Source organism: Pieris brassicae, chromosome 3, assembly GCF_905147105.1.
Source record: "Pieris brassicae chromosome 3, ilPieBrab1.1, whole genome shotgun sequence".
Taxonomy (NCBI): Eukaryota; Metazoa; Arthropoda; class Insecta; order Lepidoptera; family Pieridae; genus Pieris; species Pieris brassicae.
The window spans coordinates 14,511,889-14,532,883 of NC_059667.1; the positions used below are offsets into that span (position 1 = coordinate 14,511,889).

Below are 20,995 nucleotides of genomic sequence, written 5' to 3' on the forward strand. Positions count from 1 at the left end.
TGTATAGGTCAGTAAATAAAACGATCGTATCGATCTAATTTAACTTAGTCGCTCGTAACACTATTAAATGGTAACGTTGGTTTTTATGGCAGGATTTGAACCTCGAGTAACCTAACATTAACCGTGTTTTAGTAGGGACGTCCCAACTCCGTATTACATAATTGTTATTAGCTTAGCGTTAAAATTAGTTTTGTCATAAAATTAAAATCCAGTATTCCTTTATGTTATTTATAACCTTCTTGAATGTTCGTTTAAACATTAAGATTTATTAAGATATTCTAATAGCAAAGTAAATTGGTTGGGTAGATAATTAAAACAAATCTCTTATAATAAGCTTTATTTAATTATGAGTTAACAAATATTTTCGTATTTTTGAAAACAGGTTGTGACCATAACTGAATATAAGTCAAATTGCATACGCAAATTTTACGAAAAAATAAACACTGAGAATTGTTTCTATAATAATGAATATTTATTTTATACTTAACAATAAGAATTCAATTCAGTTTCGAAAGCATGTATTATAAATACATAAAGTTATATAACTATAGCTCAAAAATCCATCTCGTGCGTCCTCAAGCCGAAACTTACTTAGTAAGCGAAATCTTCCAAATTATCAATTAAATTAACTACACAGAACGCGTGAAACGCCGTGTCCACGCACCGTTCTAAATGTGGCGCTGGTTCTAATAAATATGAGGAATAATAATTCCATCTTACAGCAGTTGTCGTCAAAGAAAAAAATTATATCAGTTTCAATTACAATGTCCGGTTTCATCGTTTTCTAATTCATTCGGCACCAGACGGCCAAACTATGTACATATCGTAAATATTGTAATTCAAACTAATTAACCCGAGACAAAGTCATGCAACAGCAATATGAATTCGATAACGTTTTCGTGTCTTCCGTTGTCAGTTTGGTATGACTTTGTCTCGAGAAGCGAACAAAACACTGATCGTTAGTAATTGTTGAGACGGTCCGTATCACTAGAACCACAATCAGATCACAAACTCTGCGATTCGTCACTTTACACAACAATATACTTTAAAATTATTAACACACGTCGAATTTAAACTTGTGTTAAGAGATCACACGTTATACCCAATCTAATTTGATTATTCTATCTAGCAATAGAAAGTAACAATTAGGTACGACTATGGTATAATAAGATAATCATTCATTATATTGTAACCTATCACTTTTATGATTGTACAATGATTATGATCTATCAACGAGAGAATACTTTGTTACAATTCATAGAAAAACTTATACGCATCATTAAAATTTATCATACAGCGTACAACGTATTACCTATATTTTTTCTAAAAATATGAAGACAGAGCGTCCTTCAAAAACATTTTTAACATTACTTAGCCGAAATTAAATTCCTAAGGGAGTTAGGATTTGTGATGACTATATTCAAAAAATACTTGGAATTAACGCCACAGTAGCAGATAACCTCGCAACAAACAACGCGTCGTCGATACACTAAGATGTATAATGTATATCTTAATTATTCTTCTGCTAATCAATCAAAAAGGCCAAAACCTCAATTCGTTGCCATTTCTGTCCAAGCAAAAATATACAAACGTTCCTAAGCTGTACAATTTATACACGTAGCACGCCGATTACGAACACGTATACGTGCACGTCTCCATAGCGACGCGAACGCATCGGCGATATTCAGTCTAACGACTCATTAATCTAACTCTTAACTGAAACGATGTAACTCAGTCACCTCAACTGTCAATTGCAACGACGATCAATTCTTAACGATATTAAAACATTTAGTATAATTTTTGGAACTTTCGACTCAGACCGAGGTTGCAATCGAATCGACAGAAATTTTACTCTACTGTTAATGATATATCGTTTAAGGCCTAAAACTGATTTAAATTGACATGAACCGCGGTTTTCTACACAAAGGCTTGTCCGAAATGAAACCCAACGTCGCTTGTTATGCATCAAGGCATTCGTTACGTTCTGTAGATTTTATTTCGGACGCTATGACATGTTTCAACCAGTCTTAAGGAGTTTAGGGTTCACCGATTGAAACAAATGTAATATTTGTAACTATTGTAATGAATTTATACATAAATTATTGCACGCTATATAAACATTCACCTTTGAGTAATGGTTGTATCCATACTTAGACCAAATTAGTCGTACACAATCATACTTGAATATTCCGTTACATAATTATTGCATGAAATTGCCTGTTTATATTCTTAAACTATAATAAAGTATATAGGCATAAATAAGGATAGGAAAAGTGGCAGCGCTATGAACGGAGCCGAGTGAACTCGCACGAATTGAACTTATACGATGACTAAATAAAATTACAACTACAATATGCATATTACGGCGCGTGTGTTTAACACGACGTATCGCCATCTCGTTCTCACGTATTAATTAGCATTAGTTCGAAAGAGACAGTGTTATGTTATGAAGACGTTTTTAGTGATGCATTTAGGAATAAATGAAAATAAATATACAATGTGATTTTAAACGTTTAATGTTTAACACACGCGCCGCTAAAATAGACACGAGTTTAACACACAAACTTATAGATCGATATCTTATATTATGGTAATTCATTACTTATGTAACAAAAAATAAACATTGCATTTGCGATAAGAAAATTTTGCGTCTAAACGGAGAAAAGCGACATCTATTGTCTACTATAATGCTAGAGTTTTTGTTCGAGTTGGAATGGTCTTTTTCGGACAAAGCGATCTCGTAAGTTTTCGGCGAAATGAAAATAGCTACGGACGGGAACACAAACATTAAAAACCGCACCAGAACACACATTTTTATGAATTTATGAAGGGTATCTGTGGTATGGTGAACGGATGTGACGTCATAATCTAAAATCTATAGATCAATAAAATGCTTATGTGACGATTTATGCACCCCGATCGAAAAATTGTTCAGTAGTTTAAAAGATTAAAAAAATAATGAAATAATATTTCTTTCTCATATAACTGATATAGCTGCCTTTTTTATAAGTAATAACAACCATTGAACTAATAATATAAGATAATTTTCATAATTTCAAAAACCAAACTTTAATTGTAATTTTTTGGGGTTTATTTTGCAACTTTTTTTACATTAAGACGTATGTCTTAATTGTTTTATACATATTCTATATACACGAAAAATGTAATGTACGAATGAAATGGATTCTATATTACATTAGTTGTAATAATTTGTAGAATGAAGAGAAATATACAGCGGAATAAGTACGCGATCTCAGAACTGACTCAAACTAGTTTCAAGAACTGTCAAGACTACTTCTATGGAGTTTGGACAAATAATACGTTTTAGAATATGGACCTTATATCATTATTAATATACATTAAATCAGTTTTATTGGCGTCCAAAGAAAATATTTAAAAGGGTGATATTTATCGAAATTTAATATTTTTCTCAATTCCCGATCGCGTACTTGATCGAGGTATGTAATAACGCGTGTATGCAATGTGTCTGTAAGTGACTGTGTAAAATGTCTGTAATGTATGTCTGTGCGGTCACGTGGGGCACACGCGTCACTTGTACGTGCGCGTCGCACACTTCTTCTTTTTGCGCTTGAAGAAGCAACAGCATCTGGAATACACGGATTGTCTGTATGAAGATTTACGAGTCTGCCTTGGGCTAAGGTGGAACATGCTTCATACAAAGGATAGTAGAAAGATGTACGGAAATAGGTCTAACTAAAAAGGTATTATTAGCAAAAATACTGGCCTTCAAAAAAAAGTAAACAAAATAAAAATAAAAAAAATACAAAGATTATTAAAAAAATACATTTACACATAGTGAATATTGAAAAGGTTTACCATGACGTCATAGTGGTCCATAGCCAATAATTGAAGCAATCAGGTCAACTTAATGACCACGTAACGGTCAGAGGACTATATTTTTTTTTGTTATATGAATTTAAAAAGAAAACGTATTGATTTCAGAACCGTATAACCTATGTATATAGGCCGGATATAGGAGACCGTAAGGTAAATCTGGCAATTGTGAAACTAGGCGTTCCTAAGCAGTTAAAAAAAAGGAAAACTAAAAAATAATAAAAACCGGAAGCAATGCATACAGTTGCAACACTGACTTGGTGTCATCGACAACATCCACTTCATGATGCGGTTGTGTAATTGGGGTGTTGCTATGCCCGGCTGTGGGGTCATCCGCGCCTAACTCGCCATTCGTTGAACTAACAACCTGCAAATATATCTGATTAACAAACCGTTGAATGCAACCTTCTGGAAAGTCCTGGGTTTCGAGGAAACAATAATTGTTTTCGTTTGGTACTGTGGCTCGAAAAATATGTCTCTCAGGTATCAAATAATTACTTGAATTACAAAGATATAAATAATAGGCCATACAGTAGTTTTTTTTAAGTTTAAATCAGTACAGTTTTTTTTTTAATAATTCAGAACAAAATTTCTGAGCTCGGTGTTGAAATTGCGTAAGCAATTTTAAACCTCTTTCAACAATCTTATATTTATATATTTTTGATCATGTTATTTTGTTTACATAAGGGTATTGTAATATTTGTCAAGTTGTGTAAGGAACATTTACATAGTAGGTGTAAGTTTTAGTATAAAACCCACATAGACACGATTAGCTTTTTTTTTGTTAATGCAAAAAAAAATCGAATTTTAAATTCACGTTACTTTCATGCAGACAAACATACAATGATGAGCAAAACTGACCGTGGTGTCAGATCCAGGAAATTTGACATACCGAAAATGTTTATTCTTCAAATGCTAAAAAAGTTAAATTTATATAGTGCGAACTGTCATCTGTCAAAATCTATGACTATTTGACTGCTGTGACTTGAACTTGTCTCTGAATTGTCGGATATGCCCCTTTATTCATAAAGATACTATACTCTTCAAATATATATTGTTTCGTGTTTATCATTTACAGGATACTTTACAAAATCTTTTACTAATTAAGACATATAGTACGTTTATGACTACGACCGTATATTTTTTAATCAGAATGTTATAGATAAATTGGTGGATTATGCTCTCCTGCTAAACGATTCATAACTATGGCTAACCATGTATTAGGTTTATTATCTGTAATCCAAATTGTGTTGAAATATGACAAACAAATTGTGTATAAGTGTAATTGAGTAAACATTTCTCATTTGGCTTATTTTTTCTATATCTTATATTTATACATATAAGAGTTGTAAACCATGATAGATCTAATCGAAAGCTTTTGATAAAATTGGCACATATTAAGGGATTTTTCAAAATTTCTTTAATTGGATAATGAGTTACTAGATCACAGCTAAAATTACAAAGGTTTCATGTAAGAATGAATAATGGCGAAAGGCCTAACCTGTACGGATCCGTGTCTGTCGGCAGGTGTCAAGTGACCGGCAGTAAGGGGCGTGGCTTTTCCACTGTGGGGCCAATTTCCACCAGTGTTCGCGGTACCACCAGTACCAGAATCTTTTACAGCCCCCTGAAATTGTTAATTAACCAACGTAATTCCCGATAAATATTTTACATATTTATTATTTATATAGTGCCAACTTTGTGTACGCCAGTTATAGGGTCATTACCTGTATATGTAACCTTTAATAATAAAATGAATTATACCATTGTAATAAAATATAGTTATCTATATACAGATAAGAGAATTAAATCTAGTTTCAACGGTACCAGTGTGCCATATCTTATCAAAGACAAGTTTAGAGTGATTTACTCACACCTCTACAATTGATAGCCTACTTTAAATTTTTGAGTTCCATAGAAACCCCCATGAATAAAAACTGTTTTGTGAACAGGAACAAATAATTCTATAAATATAGATTAAAATCTACGCAAATCAAAATCTGAGAAGTACTGTATGAAATCTTAATGAATTTCTCAAATGATAATGAATTTTTTTAGCACAATGTCAATAGAGGGTAAAACATGTCAATATTTTAGTCCACTTTCAAAACCATGATGACTGCAATTCGAATGTACGCTCGATACAATTTTGTGTACACCTCTAGATAAGCAGCAAAATCTTTTAAAAATAAAACAGGGTTTGATACATAGGTATGAATGTAATAAGTTGACCATAGATAAAATAGTACGTAACATTGTCCTGAATTATCTATGAAATTCTCTTAAAAATGTATGTTCTTATTTAAGACTCTATAGTCTAGAGACTGGGATGCTGGGAAGTATCTATACTTCGAGGCATCCCAGATCGCAAATTAATATCAAATATAATAAAATCAGTTTACATGGTTAAAGTCATGTGGAACATGATGTAATGGTGCAGTTGCACAAAAAACTTAGCGATTAAAAAGAGTGGCGGAGGAATTATTCTCTTCCGTTCCACGCCCTTGATTTGAGAACTGGCAGTAAATGTAAAATTAGAAGCATTTATTATGTATTTATTTTTTGACGTTCATAAGTGTACATTGTGTTAACTTTATGAATAAAAGATTTTGACTTCGACTTTAAAACAAAATCACTTTTGTTACTTTCTAGTGCAATCTTTCATCTATAGAATACAAAGAAATTCTTATCTAAAAATGTAAAATAATTCAAAAATGTACAAGCGAATTGCCATCCCTGTTTATTAAGGAGGCACTGATATCTGAAGTAAGAGAAAACCACACAAATCGGTTAGGGACTGACATTTAACTACAAGCTTTGGAAGATTAAATCTCAGGCCATTATAACTAAACTATTTCTGTTCTAGTACTCTTGACGGGACTATACGGGAACAGAAAAATAATTTTAGGGATTTCAAAGAATTCTAGAAGATTCTAGTTAATATTCTATTACATTTAAAATTGTTTAGTCTAGCTAGCTAGTTGTAATGGTCTTTCGGAGTGATTTGTATGAAGGTAGCTCTAGCGAAAACAACAATTTCAAACCTCTCCGGATATGAGGGCCGCCTCATCGTCCTCAAGCATACCAATCATATAATCACACAAATCATCCTGTACCGACAAAAAAATAAGTCACTACAAGTTAGAAACCTTACCATATCACCCAATTACGAACACAAAATTAAAAAAACCTACACAGCCTGATCAAGTTGGAGAGAGAAAGAGAGTGAGTACTCAGATACACATAGATAAAGACAGCATTAGTTTATCAATCATCTAGAATGCACTATCCTAATGATCCAATTAGTTTCCATTTTTCAGTGAAGTTTGTTCAACAAATTCTATTGTATAAGATATAATCAGGTTTAATAAATGATTATTGGGTCTCACCTTGTGAAAGGTTTGATGTCCACGATTCGGAGATACAACAATCTCGTGTCCCGTTTGAATGGATCCCACGGGAGTTGACTGAAAAATTTATAAAGTTTTTTTTTTAATTTAGTTAAATCTTTAATACACAAATGATATTACAAAATATGATTAATATTACAAACGATCTATGTCATAATCTTTAACTAAAATGGTCTTATAAATATTGTTGAAATGAACTGTTACGCGTATTATCGAAGATAAGTCTCCAACGCCATTCCTTCATGTTTTAAAATGAGAACACTTTTTAATACAGCACGTTAAACTATAAAACACAAGCGAGCAAAGCAAAGCTTATTTTCACAACAGGTCAGGCGTAAGAGAACAAAAATTTATAGTAAATCCGAAAAAGTACCAATCAAACCAAAATGACATGTCTGTGAATTAGTATTAGTAGAGGTTACTGACCTTATCGGATTTATTTTTTACGATATTAGAGGGCGGGGCGTTGCGCAGGATTCTCATGACGTGCATATTCGAAGGCTGTGTAAGCGCATGCAAACATGCCATGAAAGCGGAACACAAACAAAATATACACTTGTTAATTATAAGTTCTTCCACTGGGCTGTTACAGCCCCCTAACTTATAATCGAGTCATAAGGAAAACCAGTTTAGGAGGCCGGAAGGTGTTGTTCGTGAAATTTTTACGCAGAGAAAAATAATCAGATTTATTTTTAAATTATTATTCATGTTTTAAAGTAGACTTTGTTTTCGCATTAGCAACATATTTCCTAAGAATATGATACCTAATCGTGATAAAAAACATTGAAAATTGCTATTTTTCCTGTATTTGAAGACAATGTTATGTTTTTTCACCCTTCTTGCATAAAAAAAACATATTTTTGAATAACAATATAATCCCCGCTCACATGGACTTGAATTGTATAAGCAATACTCACAACAAATTTCAGAACGAATGGTAAATAACTTTTTGAGCTATAATGCCCACAAGTTGAAAATAGTAGTTTCGAAAAAATAGTAAAAACAAGAAATTCAAGGCAGTAATAAATTACATAAACTGCTCTCCGGTTAATCAGCTATAGTAATCTCTTCTTGTTCTGCCGAAACGCTCTCTCACTCTATTATCCCTTAGTACAGCGGTATCGAGGCAGGTAACCAAAAGCTCCGTTCTAACTACCATGACGTCGAACTTAGTGCTCATAACATCGGGAATAACACGAATTTTGCTTTCAAATTTTGACCACATATTCTTGAGTTTTACTAACAATTTATGCAATCACAATCGATTTTTTTATCGGTCCAAACTGGTTTCCCCTTAAGTAAACCGTCACATACGCATAAGTTAGGATTAATTAAGCATTTGAAAACAGATAATGCCAGAAAATTTTCGAAACTCCAATTCCTTAGTTAATTTAAAGAGTTTTAAGTTTATGTCAACGAACGAGGCCGGAACTATCTACACATAAACGACAAAATCATAGAAATTAAATTTATTTAAATGGCAATAAATACATTGACTACAACACTAGCGAGTTTATAGTTTAAAGTAGCGAATAAAAAATGACAGGAACGCGTGAGAAAATAGCATCAAAAATTATTTATATACACGTTCTATGTAACAAACATAAAAAAAATAATAAAATTAATTTGTCGTAGTACAATGTAAAGCAATATAACATTCTGACATGCAAAACGTTTGAACGAGGTGATAGTTAGCTACCTTACAAAACTATGACCGGACTAGGAACGCATGAGGCAGCCAGCATTACAAATGTGTAATGAATATTTTTGTATGACTCGCGGTCGAACAACGGTAATAATGATATTCCGCACATCAACATTTTGTCTAACACGGTCCTAGTACGGTGAAGTTAGGTCCAAGCGTCTAAGCGTAATTCAATTATTTACATTTTCGTATGACACGAGGTTTTCTTTGAAAATATATTTTTACTATGAAATTTGGTTCGAAATTGTCTCCAGTGTTAAATGATAATGATCAGCTCATGTTATGGGTGAATTATTTACAGGTGCTATTGAAGGCTTTAAATGATTTTAGACAAAGTTATTTAACAAAATAATTTTAACCAAAGAATATCTAGTTTATATAGCTTTAGATATTTATAATTTTCCTACAGTAATTTTATACTTGAACATTTAACTATAAATTTAAACTACAAATATGATTAATTCTATTTAATGATTACTTAGCAGACTTTTAAATATTTTCTAGCTTCGCACCTCTTCTTTGTTTCTATGACTCATTCACCTGTGTGTTAAATATTACACTTAGATGCGAAATATTATATATATATTATTTAATAATGTTTTGATACGAAATTTAAGGGTTTATTGTTATTTAAGGATAAGGGGTGAACTTTCCATATATCAGTGTGTAACAAAAATGTCAAACAAAATTGATAGTTGATATTGGGAATACTAAATTGATCTTAGAGTCGTTCACCCCTACAAGGCTCATAACCTTGACTCGAATAATGAATTACAGTTATAATAATCTTATATAATCTAATAAAACTGTTGTTTTAATGATTTTGATATTAGTTACGGGTCAAATTGGCTTATAACTTATTAAATGAAGCATGTTTAAAGTCCTTTTTTAAAGAACTAATTTAGAATTGGCAAAACCACAACATTCAGAAAATATTGAAAGCTTTATCTCATAAATAAAATACGACAGATGTTTATTCGCGGTTGTTGTTACACCTGTATATTTGACAGGTCGGTCTCTATTCATAGACACGTGACACGAACTTTCCAACCAATCACAAACGAAACGCTATCATCTATCTTTCTGCCAAACAATTTTACATGAGTCAAAACAAAAGCAAGCTTTTCTCCCTTAGTAAAAATCCAATCTACAAGATCATACAGTGACTTTTAAAGTAAGCTAACTACAACATTTAACTGAGGAGAAAAAATAATAAAGACAATAATAATAATAATATATATATATATTACATATGTATTTGATACGAATATTTGACGCATACATATATTAATTTAATTTTAATTAATTTAGCGACTGTGGCCACCTACTCAGTGGTAGAACTTGTTGTGAAATATACTAATATTGGAAGAAACTTGTAGATGAGACCTTTATATAGCAAATATCACAAGACCATAGACCAATACTAAATAAATTAAAGACAATAAAAATTGAATTCAATACATTTACATCCAGTCCAACGCGAATAAAATGTTTCGTGTAAAAATGCTTTAGTTTAAATATCAAAGAAACAGGTTAAAATCAGAAACATTCAATTTACCATAGTCTTTCCAGTCCAGTCGAACTCGCCATCGTCCACGTAGCCGCGCCGCTCGAACAGTTCGCGGAACATGCGCCTGAGTTGGTCATAATCGGGGGTCTCGAAGAAGTCCAGCCGTCGTACATAGCGGAGATAGGTCGCCATTTCTTCTGGGTGACCTTCGCATAACACCTGCAATGGTTTAGAGAAATGTTAGCTGAATGTTTCTATCATAAAGAATAAGTGCGGTACCAGTTTCCTTAATGACATTTGCCTAAATATTTTTATATGGCTGATGCTGATATGCGTATTTTTTAAATTAATAACTAGAGTCTGTTTGAAAAGAGAAGAAACGTGGCGATTATGTAAACTAATATAATTCTTATCTGCTACGCGTCATACATTCACAATATATTTTTTATTTTCCATATCAAGATGATTTAAACTATAATGACGTAACAGTGTTGTCAACATAAAAAATGTAATTTAACGTTGCTACGACCTCAAATTCCAAGACGTTTATCTTTCCGCTCAGACTCTCGGACCGTTTTAATATATTATGGTGTGTGATTATAAATCTTTATTTCTCATTCGGAGTGCTTTGAGGCATTCTTTATTTTTCTCCATGAATTATATTAGTCCTGATTTGTATTGTATGGTACTATTTTGCTATTTTAATACACTATACTTTTACTTTCTAACGCTAAGGGCTCACGAAGCGATATTCACCCACACCCGCAGCCTTTGCAGAATACCTATATTTATGTGAAAAATTAAATCACATTTCACGAAGCGTTTACGCCCGCGGCGTCTGCGATTGTTTACAGGTCCCGTTTCATCCGCGCGCTCTGCGACCGGTTGGCGGGCGATATGTTGTTTTTAAAAGCAGTTTTTGTCTTGCTTAAAAGTTCTAAATAACTAGTTAGACTCTAAAATAATTAAAGAACTTTTCTTTATCCTTCTTTAACTCATTAACAGGAGTAACAAATAATCCATAACGATCTCTTTCCGAAACCAGTGGATGCACCCAGAAAGTTTAGGCGTTCTTTTTGTAATTCTTCTGTGACGTAAGTATAACGCAACAGCTCGTTTGTGGTGTGTGTCCATGGCGGTCTGGAACTCAACTGATTGTTTAACCGCCCTTAAGGCAGTTTTTTGCCGCGCACCACTACTATGTGGAACCAGCTGTGGAGTGAAGTATTTCCGAACCAATTCTTAAAATGGCAACGCACGAGCCTTTTGGCAATATGAACGTCATGGGCGGTATCACTTAACAGCGTATACAGTTATATATAAAATAAAACCGTGAGAAACTTGCCTCGATAGGTGTCGCCCGTTTCGTGTCGCCGATTTTTTGGTATCTTTCTTTGAGTGTATCAGCTTTTAAACCCTGCCAGGGTAAGGAACCACGTAAAAAGTACATAAACATGTGCCCGAGAGCTTCCAGGTCGTCGCGTCTTGATTGTTCTGAAAAAAATAATACATAGTATTGTCTTATGTTAACAAAGCTTTTACACATTGAAAGAAAACACTTTTTTAACCGGATTAAAGCTATTTTTATTATTATAAACTTATTATTATTTACATAATTTTAGATTTAATTTTTTTCCGACGTTTCGCGTGCTTTACAGCGTGAGTGGTCACGGTGACTTGAGAGTTTAGAATAATACAAATAGCTTTAATTCGGTTAAAAAAGTGTTTTCTTTCATAATTATACATTTAACTACAAACTTAGGTTACTAGGTCATCTAATTAAGGACAAGAATTAAGTATAATCCACACTTCGTTCGAATATGTTTTTAACCGTATATGAGTTTAGAAGATGACGTTTGGTAGCTAGATTTGAACCAAGAAATACTCTAAAAGGTTCACAAACATGTAGGGATATACGTAGACATGTTTTTTTAAAGTACCTTGAATTTCTAAAAGCAATCAATGTTTTGTCATAATTGATAAGTTGTTGTATGTTTAGACGGATATTTGATGATGGGTTAATAACAATTCAATAGAACCTAGCCTAATAAATATACGTAACACATAATTCTACCAAATTATGTAAGTCAAATTTCATCTCCATTAGAAAAATAATAACACACCCCACATAAAAATGTTTCTTTTTTATACATGTTTTACGTATTCCATCTGTGGCTATAGCTTGAATATAATTGATTTTTGATGTATTAAATTTACGAAATAAATAAATAAGAGAAGAAATTCTGATTATACCATCATTGTATAACCTATACCATATTCATGAAAATAGAATTGTTTTTAATATCCCGATACCGTTGAATATACTTACCTTTTCCTAAATGTGTATTTATTGACATGTATCTCGCTGTCCCCGTGAGTGACTTGTGCTCCCGGTACGGTATATGTTTGTTTGTCTCTAAGTCTATGTATTCTTTGGCCAAACCGAAATCTGAAAATAGAAATTTTTAAATTTTACCATATCTTTAAATAATAATAGATTAACTAAATAAAGCAGTTCAAACAGTTTGTATGACTCAAAACTTAGCGATTAAAAACAGTGGTGGAATGTTTCTTGCCAGTAGACGCTATTGACTTGCGAACTGGTAGTAAATGTAAATTTACAATTAATTTAACTTCTTTTCTGACGTTAATAAGTGTACTTGTTTACCTATATGAATAAAGTTGTGTAAAGGATGTAAATTATTTATTGTTATATTGTAGAGAAGATTTTTATAGTAATACGAGACGTAATAAAATATTATGTTTTCTAGAAAATCTGTATTAATGATATTGTTTGTAATAAGCTACGGAGATGGCAAACTGCAATCTACTTTGCAGTAAATGTTTTGTGGGGGTAAAAAGACTGCGTGGGCTTGCTTTTAGAATTGTTTAGACTGTATGTAGCTGAAAAGTACATACAATATTACTTCTGGGTAACTTTATATAAAAAACTTATCAATCCGCTCTGTTCCTATTTCGCCATGCCTCCTGTTGATAAAGGATCTTTGACAAATCTTTGTTTTTAATTTATATTATTATTATTTATTAATTAAGATGTCATGTGGAACATGGTGTAATGGTAGCAGCTCCTTGCAAACGTTGTGTAATAAAAAAAAACTTGGCGATTAAAAATAGTGGCGGACAGTTTATTGCCAGTTCTTCTCTTCCGTTCTACGCCCTTGATTTGAGAACTGGCAGTAAATGTACAATTAGAAGCATTTAATATACATATATTTCTTTTTTATTGACGTTCAAGAGTGTATATTGTGTTACCTATATGAATAAATGATTTTTAACTTTGAATTTGTACGTTTATGTATTAGTAGTAATTTCTGAATGCGTTTTAGTATTCTTCTCACAAGATTAAGATACATTATATTTTGTTTTATAATATAAAATTTAAATAAATATGGAAAAGACAATATTATATTTTACATCGAGGCACCTAATTAGCCTATTTATGTTAAACTTGAGTAGGTAATTAAATTCATGTCTAAAAACAAAGAAAAATTACAAAATTAATAAACAATATTATGAACGATAATTTAGTAAATACAAGGTGAATCACGACAATCAAGGTTAAGTTATGAATACGGGTTAGAAAATTAATACTTATAAAGCATATTTAAGGAATGATAGATGAGAAAAAGTCGTCATATCATAACACCACTTTTACTAACTACAGCAGCGACCGTATCACGACTTCCGGCTTGCTATACACACGCGTTACGCACAATTTTCTGAGGCATTGTAACCGCAGCCTACTGTCTTATATTACAATTTTGTAGTACTATAAAATATATTTCTATGAATGAAAATATTTTGCACGTGGATTGATTTAGGCCACATAGTTGAGTCATTGGGAAAGTTAGATTTGTGGATAAAAAGTGATACGCAGTCAATATTTTATATTTTGGTTTAATATATCTAGAGCACTGTCAATTTATTTCAAGGACAGTGGTTTGCCGTAGGAAAACAAAAGCTTCGGCCTATGTGTCACAGTAATAAAACGCAATGATGCTTCTGAATTTATTAAATTATTTTAAAGGAAAGTAAATGCTATTTTCAACGTAGTGTAGCGAATAATCCGTAGACAAGAACATACTATTAGAGCTAATACTAGACGTGGTTATGTAAATGCGAATAGATCTGTATCTCGATTATAGAAACCATACAAGTCCTTATACATTTAATGACGTAAGAGTTACGTTTTAAATCTAAAGTTAGACTACTGCAAAGCCCATAACAAGATTACGAAGGTCACTTGCAATCGATATGCGAAAAGTGTTATGTAAAATCAAGGTGGCTTAGATTGTGTAACCAAATAACGTAGAAAAGTTATCTGTCACCTGTGAAATGTTCGTTACATTCCAGAGTTGGCAAATATATTTGACGTTAACAATGGTCTCTAGTGCAACTTGAAATAAGCGAGATTATTTTATAGCTTACACGCACACGATGCGTATATTTTTGTTAATGGTTACTATCAGTATTTCTTAACTTTGTATTGATTTAATACCTGTAAAACTGGTGGCTAGAATTCCATAGTTTTCGATGTAAAATGTTAATAAAGTAATAACAATAATCCAGTGTCTCTACAACCGTAAATGGGTCTCGGCCACAGTTGCACCCGTAGCTTTGATTTCTTTATAGACAAGTAGACAAACAGCCTTGTGTATCTGACATATGTCATAGATCTTTGGGTTCTTAAGAACATAGAACCTCAGGGTTGAAAGCACGATTACTAGCTTAACTCTTATATAGCTATTTTAATAACGGTCAGTCTCACTTGAAATATTTACAATTATTAAAAAAAATAACTGCTTCAAAAGATCTTACCAGCTCAGCCTAACGATTTAGTTGGAGGTCATTGACAAGGTTTACGACATAGTAAGCTTTTCCTTGTGAAAGTTAGACAAAGTTCAGGTTAAATGAATAATAAATTGGACCCAGCCATTTACCTGGTATTCAAGAACCATGTTATTTCTATTAAACGAAGTAAACTTAACACTTTATATTTGCTCTATTGGAACACATGTGAGAATTTAAGCCGTAATTTTACAGAAATTGCATTGCACGCAAAGCTTGTAGCAATTTCCGAATTGTCATATAAAGCCTATGTTATATTGTCGCTAAGTGTATAAGGAATTTATTAATATACTAAAATTGCGGAATGTGCGGAGGGTAAGAACGCAAACTATGAATTTTTTAAGTATTCTTTCTTTATATTCAAAAAAAGAGGTCTTACGTTTAGACAAAAACATATACACTAGAAAAACTTTATTTAGATAAAAGTATTGAAATATTTTATGCCCTAGACTATGACATATCTCATATAAGATTTAATAAATTATATCGTAATAATAACTGATTAGTATGAGTTTCTAGACTTTTTGGGATGTCAGCTGTGTGATGTTTTAAAGTGATTATTTAAATCTTTTACATGATGACCTAGTTATAGAAATACGCTCACTGCTCAAATAATTATTTTTCTCACAATAAAATAAACAACAATGTAGTATAGTAATATTATGTTGAATTAATTTTCTACAATATTATTGAATCGCTCGAAATCTAAGGCAGTGTTCATTACAGGATTAGTGTTATATTAATGTTTTGTCTCGGTTTGTGAATCCGAGATACCTCGCTTGCAGTTATTCCCTACACTAGTTTTAGTAACTCAAAAGGTTTAGTTCTCTTTAGGCGCTTTGTTGCTGTTGCATCAATAAGTTGGATTGCCTTGAAAAATCATGCGTATGGCATGATTTTTCACATCAACTAAATAATACTAAACGATTGTGTCCTAACCCAACATATTTATCTTTACGGAGTATGTTTTATAGACTAGATTTAAAGGTTATAATTAATATAAACTGGGACTAAGCCTGTTATGAGACCACAATTACATAGAAATAGACAACATTTGCGTTTGCAATGTAAGTAACCTAAAAAATAGGTTCTTATTAGCAAGGCACAACATTGTTCCCTAAACTAACAAAACAAATATTTTCTTACCGATGATGTGAATGATTTTTTCCCGTTTAGTTGCAGTTCTACCTATTAAAAAATTTTCTGGTTTCACGTCTCGGTATATTAGATGTCTCGTGTGGACATATTCGATACGATGTAACTGAAAAATTAAAATAAACAAATTAGACAATACTAATACAAAACATATAAATGTGTTTCCTTTTAATAATAATAAAAATAAATCATATATTTGCAAAGAAAGTGGTACATTCAGATTTATTAATTAAGTTAAACTTAGGTAGCTTAGGCTATTAATTATGTAAATATTATTTATATAATAAATTATATATATTAATATAATAAGATCATCTTTACATTATTAATGGCCTGAGAAGTACTGCTATTTTTGACTCCTAAGATTTCGATCAAATTCAATCGTTTCCATTTTATAATTAAATACCTGTGTGATAATTTACATTTTATTTATAAAAATAAAATTCTTTATGTGTCAATCGTTAAAGTATGACGATCCTAACATATTTTGAAATATCAATATATTTTAGACAGAATAGTAAATTTTATAATTTTTATGATAAAAACTGGACTGAATAAGGTACTAATGAAATACTGATATTAAATAGATAATAATAACTAATGTATATTAATATCAAATCACCATATAAATATACATTTGCTATGTAAAATGTATGGTAAAATTGATAACTTGATATTATTGTAGAGGGAATTCCAGTAGTCCATGAGTCAACAAGACTTTATTAGGTAAACAGTCATCAACAAAGTAAAATAATTTTGCGTAGCTTACGCAGACTTATCTAAATAACTGCGTCATAATGATAGCGGTAAACAATTTCCACAAACGGGTCATAAAAGCTTTTATTACACAATCAAAATTCAAACAATAACAGATTTTAACGAATATATAGTGGCTATTACATAGTCGTTGATTTTCAAACATTCTGAATTAATATTACATCGACAAGTTCTTAGCTCTAGCATGCCTTTAAGCATTCTTCAAGACTGTTTAATAGGGCACCATTTGAGAACTTTCTACGTCTATTATTGTCAAGGATTCAATGTAAGCTACTCGTACTTACCAGCTGCATAGCAATCATCAGTACAGTCTTTAGAGAGAAACGCCGGCCACACAAGTCGAATAGATCCTCTAACGAGGGGCCTAGCAGTTCCATCACCAGGGCATTGTATTTACCGCAGGGCCCGAAGTAATAAACCTCCGGGATCCCTTCTGCTGTCGAGGGGGCTAAGGACGCACGGGAAGGGGGTAGAGGAGAGTGGAAGAAAGATTAGTACTTACCCAGCATTGCTCTGCTACCTTGACACAACACAGAAGCCGATGCGAATGCCGATCAAGGCCCTCTCAAGGGAATTAATTGGCGTGTCGCGAGAGCAATGCTGGCTAGTGGGCGGGTAACAACGTCATGATCACGGCGGTTGCCCTCGCGATAACGCTCGGTTGCGGTGTTGTGTCATTAAACCGTATCTACCGTATTGCAGGCACTTACGAGCTGCATTGCAATCAAAAGGACCGTCTTGAGCCTGAACCTTCGGCCGCAGTGAACGAAGAGATCCTCTAGAGAGGGGCCTAGCAACTCCATGACCATGGCGTTGTAGCGGCCGCCGCACGTGCCCAAGTAGTACACTTTTGGCATGCCCTCTGAGCAGTATTTTAACGTCAATCTATATTCTCCTAACTTATAAACCCTTTTAACGAGCCATTCATTGCTCGAGCGATTATTGATGCAATAATTTGAATAACGTCGTCTTAACGCTTTAGTAAAACATATTGATCAATAGACTAAGACCTTAATGATTCGAAAATGGATTTTTGATGGGATATATTTCTAACCACTGCACTGATTTTGGTGTAATATTTGGGTTTAGAATGCTTTAGAATTGAAATATATATCCTTACGTTGGAGTACAAGGTCGGATGGCCGCATTTTGTACATTATCCTCTAAATTACCGACCTAAATGGCTCATTAATCTACATTATTGTTTGCATAATAATCTCGAACTGTGTACCAAGCTTTCAGAGCTCGGGCATATATCTGTTCGACTGTATATCTAAACGTATTTTAAAATTATTCAACATTGATATGCAGTATGCGTACTCACCATGAGTTCCTAGTAATTTGTAAAATCGGTACTCTAAGTGTAATTGTGGAGCCTTGGACTTCATAGGCTCCATCTTAATCGCTACATGTTCATTGTTGTAAAGATTTTTTCCTGCGGATGAAAATAAACTTATTAGTACATTTTTTTTAAATTACGTAATATAACTACTCTCAGGTTCTACGTTTGGTTTACATTCAAAAGGGACGAACGTTTCAATCCCGGTCGTGCACCAATGTATTATTTGTATGTACGCAATTAAATCTTGTTTGTCAAATATATAAAAAATATGACTTGTTTTATCAGAAGGCAGGCTCTCATGCATACAAGGGAAAAATCATTAAACTGATGAATTTTTAAGCCAACACCAAAAGTTTTAGTCTGTATTATTGTTACCGTAAAGCTATAATGATACTCTATAAGTGACATTGAAATTCTGACATCGTTACGATATGCGAAAAACGTTTGGGTTCGGAGGCCTCAGCTACGAGGAATCAATTATGATATACTGTTTAAAAAACTGATTAACCTTACTTTGCAGTGCTTGCGTGCAAAAGACTTAGTCGTTATGTTATTTCTAGGTAAAAGATTGTTTACTTAGTTTTTTTATATTTATGCAGTTGTAGAAATCGTGTTAATAGCGATTCTGCTCGATTAGTTGTTTTTATATTTAGTATAATTTTACTTTAAATCTTCTTAATAATTTTCTTAGTGTTGGTAATATAGGTAGTATAACATTTTTTTCAAGTTCGTTTACAGACTTTTTCAACGTTCGAATACCATACAGTGACGGATATCATTGTAGCTTATTAATAAACGTTTATATCTAAAGGAAATTAGAACACAGAGTAAGAGCATGTATCCATTAAAACGTTATCAGACAAAATGAATCACGTAATAAAAACGTAGCTAATAGAATTATTTCGGTGTTGACATCATAAAAGTGCCATACGTTCTAGATAGCGGAACAGATGGCCCGATATTGTCGTCCAGCCTTCGATAATGACTTAAGAACGGTACAAGAAACACAATAACAAACCGTTTGATCCTATACTAAGAAATTGTAAAGATTAGCGCGAACTCTCACACATGTCTTAATAATAAGACGTTGGTAGATACTGGAAAGTTCGATCATTGTTTATTAAAAGTCTGTATTAGCTTTCTTAGACAGATTATTTTATTATGACTACCATGGCTGCCTATGCAATGCTGTTATTTTAGTGTTTACACACGACATAAAGACGCTAAAGTAATAATAACCAAAGGCTTAATTAAAACTTGCTAGCATAGTCATATTCGTACCCTAGTGACGTAGATAAGATACATGACGTACTTATATAGTTTATATAAGTGTAAACATCCTGTATATTAAAAGGATAAAACGTGATCATTCGAGTATTACAATTGATCGTTATCGAGGTCTCAATGATTATCTTATCGTCTTACAAAATAAATAATACAATAACCGCACATCAAACAATTCGCATTAAACCATGAGTAATGTGAAATAATTGTAACATTTTTCATACTACACTTATACTTCGAGAAGTTTTGTTATGCAAAATACCTTCTTTCCTATTATGTTGTTTTTTTTAAAAAGGAATGTTTTTACTGCGTTCACAGAAGCTGCAGCGTTACGTCTCGCAAGGTAACCATTTAATGTTTTCGGTTTCGCACAAAAAAACCGATGCTCCCAGGTGTCCCGTTCTGTCTCTGAATATAACAGATTCATCGATTACCTGGGCACGGCCGTACCATCCTGTTCTCGAAACAGTTCGACACCCTTATAACTTCGTTATTTTAAAACTAGACGCCTGTGTTTTCATGGCCATCGCATAAAAAATACAAGTAATACATACCATATTAAATTAGATTATTTCCTAGGATTGCCAAGTCAATCTATTTAATTAAAAACAAAAAAAAGATATAATATATTAATATTATAGGGTATTGTTAGATGAGCTAATTACGTAATAACTCAAGACAGAAGGTCCTTTAAGTAGAGATTAAATAAGTTAACCGACTTGGTATTACATGAATCTCACAACTTTTACGGTACAGGAACTGTTTGGCGAGACTTGATTTTTTTATAAGTTATGTTTTTGTTTCCCTTTATCTGCACTAATGTTAAAAACTCAATCAATTTTACCATAATATTTTAACAAAAGGATTCTTGGCTTCCTGTCAATTTGTTATTACGCAACGATGACAAGATGCATTCTATAAGAAGGCAGTAACAATAGATAAACTATCATTTAATGAAACGTCACCAGATAGCTAATTAATGCGATAAGATAGCCGAATAATTATAACAAGTCAAGGCGACGAAATCTAGACCTCAGGTAGTTTCCTTCGAAAACGTAAAACGCGATAAAAGCATCACAAAGGTCATT

General features: G+C 32.6%; 1 protein-coding gene across 30 annotated transcripts in view; it reads right to left on the reverse strand.

Annotated features, from left to right (window-relative positions):
* Window positions 1–322: 322 nt before the first annotated feature.
* LOC123707607 (casein kinase I) overlaps window positions 323–20,995 on the reverse strand; it is a 34,031-nt gene continuing 13,358 nt past the window's right edge. For 17 of the 30 annotated variants that reach the window (XM_045657797.1, XM_045657806.1, XM_045657804.1 and 14 more), the window contains 12 exons: window positions 18,606–18,716; window positions 17,566–17,729; window positions 16,496–16,610; window positions 12,810–12,929; window positions 11,826–11,974; window positions 10,529–10,699; window positions 7,692–7,766; window positions 7,245–7,322; window positions 6,900–6,965; window positions 5,357–5,482; window positions 4,098–4,222; window positions 323–3,625 (listed from right to left, as the gene is read on the reverse strand). In XM_045657797.1, the coding sequence (XP_045513753.1) occupies window positions 3,550–3,625; window positions 4,098–4,222; window positions 5,357–5,482; window positions 6,900–6,965; window positions 7,245–7,322; window positions 7,692–7,766; window positions 10,529–10,699; window positions 11,826–11,974; window positions 12,810–12,929; window positions 16,496–16,610; window positions 17,566–17,729; window positions 18,606–18,716 (1,376 nt within the window). In that variant the 3' untranslated portion in view covers window positions 323–3,549. Of the gene's footprint in view, window positions 3,626–4,097; window positions 4,223–5,356; window positions 5,483–6,899; window positions 6,966–7,244; window positions 7,323–7,691; window positions 7,767–8,664; window positions 9,511–10,528; window positions 10,700–11,825; window positions 11,975–12,809; window positions 12,930–16,495; window positions 16,611–17,565; window positions 17,730–17,991; window positions 18,144–18,605; window positions 18,717–20,995 lie in introns of those variants that run through there. The other 13 variants (XM_045657807.1, XM_045657811.1, XM_045657808.1 and 10 more) reach the window with 13 other exon arrangements.